Source organism: Chelmon rostratus, chromosome 1 (assembly GCF_017976325.1).
Source record: "Chelmon rostratus isolate fCheRos1 chromosome 1, fCheRos1.pri, whole genome shotgun sequence".
Lineage (NCBI taxonomy): Eukaryota > Metazoa > Chordata > Actinopteri > Chaetodontiformes > Chaetodontidae > Chelmon > Chelmon rostratus.
In genome coordinates, this window is record NC_055658.1 from 3215667 (window position 1) to 3223661 (window position 7995).

The 7995-nt window shown below is 40.7% G+C and overlaps 1 protein-coding gene across 2 annotated transcripts; it reads right to left on the bottom strand.

Moving 5' to 3' along the window:
- Positions 1-892: 892 nt before the first annotated feature.
- On the bottom strand, positions 893-7597 carry selenos (selenoprotein S). 2 transcript variants are annotated; one of them, XM_041935611.1, is made up of 6 exons: positions 7345-7597; positions 6441-6620; positions 5086-5192; positions 4903-4992; positions 3925-3997; positions 893-1581 (listed from the first exon to the last, which is right to left on the bottom strand). In XM_041935611.1, the coding sequence occupies exons 1-6, from the start codon at positions 7445-7447 to the stop codon at positions 1502-1504; spliced, it is 633 nt and encodes a 210-aa protein (XP_041791545.1). In that variant the 5' UTR covers positions 7448-7597; the 3' UTR covers positions 893-1501. The 2 variants fall into 2 exon arrangements, with proteins under 2 accessions (XP_041791545.1, XP_041791553.1); XM_041935619.1 differs by having other exon boundaries at positions 6441-6572; positions 7345-7595.
- Positions 7598-7995: the final 398 nt, after the last annotated feature.

The following is a 7995-nucleotide window of genomic DNA, read 5'->3' on the forward strand; positions in this document are numbered from 1 at the left end:
TGCCATGCTGAGATATTAAACATCCTTGGTTGAGTTTAAAGTGAACAACCTTGCTTTAAAAGTTCCTCATACCACTTGTGAACTAGGACAGACTGGCTAACTGTCATAATTTGGGGCTTCCAGGACCCCCAACCTACAAAGCACACTCTGCTTTAACGGCCATTTCAATCGACATTTTGTTTTAGTGTTTGAAATTCCGAAACAAATTGGGGTTTTTGCATTGAGTCACTGGAAAACCTGGTCTAGATTTTCTTTGTAATTCTGGCCCATCTACAAGACAGGGCCTCCAGACTACATAATAATGCAGGTCCTGCCTTACTGACCCTCTCATTTCCAAATTCAGAAACAAATTAGCAGTTATTTTAAGTTAACCTGTGGAATATTTGACCACTGTAATGCTCTGATGCTGATGTGGGTGCCGAGTTTCAGGGTTCATGTACTTCGTGCCGATGGTTTCACACTATTTCACAGATGGCTGGTAGTGCTCCAAAAATGCAGCAATAATAGCAGTGAAGAACAAGACTGGTAGCTAGTAAACATGGGCGTTAACCAGGCAAGTTTCAAACCTTTAAGAAAAATCTGCTTTTGGAGATGCTTTATGAAGGACATACATTCAAATTGTTTGACAGACATCAAGAATACACACAATGATCCCTTGGGATCTGGGACCCCGGTGCAGTTCCACACTTTGGAAGCTTGGTAATGGTCCCTGGTGTGTTTTGTGACTGACAGTTGTTGTTCTGATGTTGTAAATATGCAGTTTGTTCACAGATCTTTACCTCAATGAGACTTCCTGGACTAAATTATGTTTAAGAAGTGTACACCCACTCTGCATGTTGCACTTTCACACCACTTTCAGGTGCTTGTGATTCCCATTTAGACAAATACAAACTCCCTGTGATCATGTCTTTATTGCATAAAAATGTGTGTAACGTATAGACATACCCTCCTTACATTTTTAGAGATCAAAAATGTTTGCAACTATATAATCAGAATATACCATTTCTAGTAATTAAGCACATGTCCACCAGCTGCAGCTGCTGAAGTAATGTCAACTCTAAAGCTATGGTGGTACACACTGATGAGCATAAAAGAACATATCAGGAAAAAAACAACACACTGACTGTGAATTCATCAGCCAAATCCACTGGTTATGCACCATTTACAGAAATGGCTTCATTACAAGCTTTCAATGCCAAAATATATTTACCCCTAACAGAATGACTCCTGATAATCACATTATCTTTTATGCTTAACAGGGCAACAGAACAGAGAGGTTATAGAGTAAATAGTGGAGGAAATCAAACAGGATAGCAGGTATATGCTGTTAATGATGCTAATTGATCGAAATCCATTAGAGGTATAGTGCAAGCTAAAAAACAAGCTGTTAATAAAGTGTGGCCTTGATGACATTGTCAGCTTGGTTCAGTCAGTCAGTGTGCACATCAGAATGTCAGAGGTCAAAGGTCATACAGACCAACGTCTCTGACTTTCTTTAACCTCATCCACCAGATGACGGCCCTCTCCTGCCAGGTCTCCAGGAGCAGGAGCCTCCTCCCTGTCCACTCAGGGGATTGTAGTCTGAAACACACACAGCAGAACAGAATGCAGACTTCTGGTACAGGACTCACACAGTGTTACTCTTCTATCAAGACCTCCTAACGATCCAGCTGGCAGAGGAATTACAGAGAGGGAATGTATATATACCCCATGGAAATTTATCTGAGGATAAAAGAGCTAGAAATGCAGACATGTCTTTTGAATTTTACAGTGGGTGCATCATCCGACCATTTTATTCTGAAAGCAGTTTGTCAAAATATAACAAAAGCTAAAATATGGCCAGTACTAATGGAAGGTGCACGTTACTTGACTTAAACATGCAAAACCACTGCTGAGTTCCAGTGGTTTAACTTTGCACCTTTCTGCAGGGATGTAGAATTGGATTCCAGCATTACTGTGGCATCACTGTTGGGTGTGGTTACAGACACAACAGAGCACATCCATCCACACTCAGCAGCGGTCCTGGGGTCCGTTTCACAAAGCAGGTTCAACAAACTCTGAGTGTAACCCTGAACTCTGAGTTGATCTACTCTGAGATAGGAAACTCTGAGTTTTCGATTCCACAACAGCAGATTTGAGTTAGTTTGATTAACTCAGAGTAGGTTCACCTCGAGTTAAGCGCGTGCACCGCAACTTTAAAAAGACAGCATCAATGGAACCCCGATTTAAGGATTCACCATGGCAACGGGGAAGCGGAAGGCTGCGTACTTCACGCCACTGGAATTAGACATTTTAATGCGCTCATACAGCGAATATGAACACGTTTTTAGACGGAAGTCCAACACCGCTGCAGCTGCGAAGCAGAGGGAGACGGCGTGGGAGAACATTGCTGCTCGGGTCAATGTGTGAGTATAAATGTAGTCCTTTGAAATCACAATAATATTACAGGGCAAAACTGCTTGAATGGTTGCCTATTAATTTATTCCATTTAGGTGCAATCCCGCGGGGGAGAAGCGCACTTGGCAGCAGCTTAAAATGAAATATAAAAACATGGTTGAAACAGGTAAGACCTCTGCATGATCTCATGGAGGTAGCTACCTCATTTTGATCATGTTTTACATTGTAAAGTAAATATTAAGTGGCTCCCTTTCATTGTAAAATTGGTTATATTGTGTTCATATAATGTTTTGTTTTTTGTTAACGAATGAAATAAAATTTAAAAATGAAAAAAGTGTTCTCATCTATATCATGTTATGTTAAATAATTAAGCCTATATTTAAACTAACACAGACTTTTACTCAGCCAACAGAAAGAAGGCAGATGCACGAAGAACGGGTGGTGGCCTAGAACCGATAACTGTCTGGAAAAGCAAGAACATCGTGGTCTGATAACTATCTACCGACGAATATTTAATTCTCTGCGCAGTATCGCTGCACCTTCATCCACGGGATCATGATCAAAAGACGTTAACATGCCATGTTAACGAAAAAAGTCACCACCTACTGTGCCTAATGGACTTCTCACTGACTGATATTTTTAATGATTTTTTTTAATAACAGACGGCAGAACTATGCCAAAACTCGTCTGCCGACTGAATGAATGAATGAGGAAGTGAATGCGGTGTGCGGTTGAAAGAGGGCGGAGACACAGAGAAACTCGAGGTTCCTTGAGTAAAACCTGGTCCCGACCAGGTTAGGTTCATAGAGTCAGTTACTGCGGTAACTGACTCGGAGTTTAACTTACCTCTGTCTGTGAAACAGGCTTGAGTTACCCCTCTTTCTCTGGTTTGACTTACCTTCCTATGTGAAACGGAAAACTCAGAGTTTCCCTCATTTCAGGGTTAACATACTCAGAGTTTTCAGTAAACCTGCTTTGTGAAACGGACCTCTGGCTGTATTCAGAGGTGAAACAGACCTGAAACTACCAGGGAGGATGGTGAAACACTGCTGTTCAGTCTGGTCTAAAGTGAGTCTCTAACACTGATCAAAAAGAGCACAGTTGAAGCAACAGGAAATAACTGGTGAATGTGAACAGTATGGGTGTTAAGAGGACAGACACAGAGCCATACCTCTAGTTACTGTGGTAAGACTCCTCATACTCCCAAATGAAATTTGTCTAACATACACTTATGGTGCGTGTATGTAAGCGTGTGTGTGATGTACTACTGTGTTACTTTGCATCATGCATCTTGAGAGACTCTAAATGAAGGTTAGCTTTAAGCTAACTCTGGTAGAACACATAATGGGCTGACTTTTATGATTAATATGGTACACAGTCCCTTCCAGCTACATTGTGTAGATGACAGGACATAGTACTAAAAATGAAAACAAGTTTGAAAAAAAATAAATGAACTTCCTGCTCTGCTGAATACTGGAAGTGTCAGTGAGTGTGTGCAGGCTGTTTCAGTTCCTGTGAAGTACACACCTGCACTGCGAAGAGGCTTCTTGTCCGTCTTTGGTTTCAGCACTGTCGTTGATGAGCTGGCCTCTTCGGTTGTCTGCAGTGATATGTGTGAATGTGGTTAGCCTTGGTTAACAGACTATACAACCCTTGATCAAATCACTATTTTATACTCAAGTATTCCTCTGATAGCAGATACAGAGACGCATGTCAGTGACCACAGTTGTGTAATCAATTGAACAAAATCACACTCAAGTGATCTCAGGGTCAAGAGACCAAATGGATCTTTAACCTGCTGACAGCAAACAGAGTCATTTAATGGCTACATTAGCCGAGTTTACATTAAAAGCACTGAATTGGCAAAACATGGGGTGGCTTTTATTGTTCCAGCACATCACTTTTAAACATTGCAAGGAGTACTGGAGCATTCAGCAGCAGCCACAGGAGCATCTGAAGAGCTGCAGGCAGGCAACAAGCTGCACATCTTTTACTCTTCAGCAAGCTAACCAGCTCCTTTTACTGTGTCCTGCTGCGTGGACGGACTACCAGCACTGTGTGCAGCAAGAACTCAGATCAGATTGGAACTATTTGCAAATGACTGCTTTATTAAAACGTGAGCTTGTTTTGCCACACTGTAAACAGATGAACCAGCTGCTCTTCTGCACTTACTCTACCACCAGTAACCACAGATGTCACCAAATCAACGGGAATGAAATCTTAAGAATTATCATTTTAGCTTTTTATCTTAGGAACAAATAAGGAATGTAACTGCCATGAGTCAGTCAGCCTCTCGTTCAAGATATCATGATGTACTGAACCACGATCTCTGTATCATGAATCAAACTGAAATGTGATCTACAGTAACTGTATCGATGCATCACTGGCAGTGATACACAGTTTGTTGTTTGCCAACTGACAGACTGGTCAACAGAAGGAATGTGCCTCATGTTAAAGTAACTGTGAGAAAAGACAAACTCACAGATGATTAAACTTGAAACTCACTTGGGAAAGTTTTGCAGCTCCTTTGTAACTCTTTCCCTGTTGCATACTCTCCCATATCTCTATTTTCTGCCTCCTCTTCTCTTCTTCTTGCTGTTCACAAAACACATCACATATTCAGTTTAGGTTTCACACCATGGACAGTACATCATTTTTCTTTCAAACATTTCTATTTAACTACTGCACCTGTTTCTGTTTCTCTCTGAAGATGGCTGCTTTTGCATCAAGCTCCTCTTGCATCCTTCTCCGAGCTGCTTCCATGGCCTCTTGTTTTCTCACCATGAGTGTAACATCTTAATAAAGAAAAAAAAAAAAGACATTTAGCCTTCACTAATTGAACTGAATTGCAATGAACAAACTCTTAGCTCACAGCTAATAACCAGAAATGTAACTGACATTCTGATTGCTGTGAGAACATCTATGTAGTGCAAAGGCAAATCTAGTATAATCTAAAACAGGCATCTCAAACCGGTTCCATAAAGGGCCGCGTGGCTGCAAGTTTTCATTCCAACCAAGGAGGAGCACACCAGGCTGGAATCAATTAATCAGCTGATCTCAGTGTTCAGCTGATAACTAAGTGATCCCTTGATGTTGATTGGTTGGCCTGATGTGCTCCTCCTGGGTTGGAATGAAAACCTGCAGCCACACGGCCCTTTATGGAACCGGTTTGAGATGCCTGATCTAAAATAATTTGTGGCAGTGGTGTACTTGAATGGAAATGGAATGAAAGTCAATTTAACTACTTTTGACACAAAAATTAAATGTTTGGAGTGAGCGAGTGCGGGACAAATTAAGTGTTGTGCTGTTCAGCATAAACTCATATGGTGATTGTTTTTACTGTTTTGAGAACAGAAAATATTCTTAAGCAATTCAGAAAAACCTTGATTGGGAGAAGTAATGAACTGATTATTGAATGTGAAAATAATCATCAGTTAGTAGCAACTAAGAGGCTTCAGCAGTCTGAGTTAGTGAAGCTAAAGTAAAACCGTCTCGTTGCATTTCCACAGACAGTGTCTCCTTACTAAGGCCCAGCAGAGGGATCTATGGAACATACTCACTGACTGATGCTAGCTGCAGCTCAGCTTAACTTAACTCAAGCTACAAAGTAATGTTGTTAGAGTTACAGTATCTAAAGGAAGCCTCACTGCAGTCACAGTAACTCTCTAAACATACACACTGAATGTCGGCATCATTGGAGATAACCAGACAAAAGTCCACACCTATCTGTTGACAAAGAGGCCACAGTGTCCCAGTCACTTTGGATAATGCAGGAATAATTATACTGAACTGATTCTTTCTGACTGGTGCTTCAGTAGTTAACAGCTGCATATATCTGATGAAATCGTGGATCCTTTTTTAACGACTATATAATGCAAAAAGCAAAAATGTTGTAGTGTTATTTGTTATCAGCCCCACACTGTGCTTGCATTAGACCTCTACAGTATCGAACTCTGTTTGATTCCATATTTTATTGCTATGACCTTTGTCTTGTCACTTTGTAGCAGGTATATAAACAAGTACTGGAACGCGCTGGTGCTGACCTTCCGGTGTTGGTGGCGGTGAGCTGCGGTGGCTCTGGCTGGATCTCCTCTTGCTTAGGTACTGAATGAGTAGACAGACCAGCACAGTCCCAAACAGCAGGTACCACCCATACTGGGCCAGAAGCTCTCCTGCTGTGGGGGCAGGAGCAAACACTTCGTGTTTCTCATTGTAAGACCATCCTTATTTGACAGATGCAAGATATAAATAACATATGTTAATTATCAATTAAGGGGTTAAAAACCCAGATCACCTTTCTAAAAGGAAACTGGGATGAGAGAAACATTTTGTTTAAAATAAGAAAACGAGATAAATAAAAAGTAAAATTTAGGAACAGTTTGCAGCTCTTCTACTTCCATGAATGAATATACTTACCCACAATAATGATCATATTTAACATGGCAGATACTTAAAATAAACTAGAATGTAGAGTGAAAAATAAAGCAAAGGCTTAAAGGTTACTGCATCCATGATGTTGACTGGCGTATGTTTTAGACAGCATACCAGAAAGAGAAATTTCAACCTTTTCATTTTAAAAATTACTTAGGAATAGACTTATACATTACTGACAACTGTGGTGTGCTGATGGAAAGAGAAGTGAATTAACTTGATGCACATTTAATTTTTAATTTTGGTTTGTTGAGCCTCAAGTCGTGCCAACTTCCACCTTAACTTCTTCACGTCGTCTAGCTACACACAGCAAAACAAGCTAACGCGGAAATGAACGTTAGCTAACAGAAATGTCAACTATCAACTACGTTAAGCGTCATGTTATTTAGAAACAAACTGTGCTAACTAAGCTATTAGCATGCTATAGTTTGACAATCCTAGAGAGTCAGATTTCGTTTGTTACATCTGAAGTAATACAACATTTAATGAGTTGGTCTTGTTATCATGTCAAGTTACCAGTTAGGCTCAGGCTACTTAGATCCTGGTTTTTGAGGGGCGCCTTTTCCACCTGATAAGGCAAGTCACCGTCATCGACATCTGTAATCTCCACATCATCCATTTCAGGCAAAAATAAATGCTGTCTATTCAGGACACGAAAACGAATATCTGCTCTGCAGACTATCTAACGTTATCGCCACATAAATTACTTGTCGTGATAGGGACCTCTTTCCCTGTCCACCATCTTTGCTACGAATGGCTAACGTTAGCTAAAACCACAGAGCAGCATTTAGTGTGACGTGTTAGCTTCGTGCTGCGTTTCTGTGCCGTGGGAATCCAGAAAACTGTTAAAGCGGCGAACCGGAGGTCCGTCAAACGCCCAGGTTTCAGTTGAAACTCTTACTGTTGATTAAAATTTATGATCGTTTTGGAGGATGCAGTTTTGCAGTTCATTTCAACAGGACCACAACAGTAGCATGTGAATTTTCCCATAGGGATTATCTTACTTTATCCAAAAGATAACATCACCACTGACGTGTTGACTACATTTTGAATGTTTGATCCAAATCTGTAAATAAAATCTGTGGCATATTTTACAAAACACACGATTTACACCAACGAACCAGCAAGCTTCCTCTCATTGGGTGAGATACTTACACACTAAACCTG

Bases quoted from the DNA above. Each gene is read 5' to 3' on its own strand.
- selenos (XM_041935611.1), bottom strand. From the start codon at position 7,447: ATGGATGATGTGGAGATTACAGATGTCGATGACGGTGACTTGCCTTAT. The intron at 6,621-7,344 runs GTAACTTGACAT...CTGTCAAATAAG, and splicing joins AAGTAGCCTGAGCCTAACTG to GATGGTCTTACAATGAGAAA. The intron at 1,582-3,924 runs GTGTGTACTTCA...TGTGTGTTTCAG, and splicing joins GAAGCCTCTTCGCAGTGCAG to ACTACAATCCCCTGAGTGGA.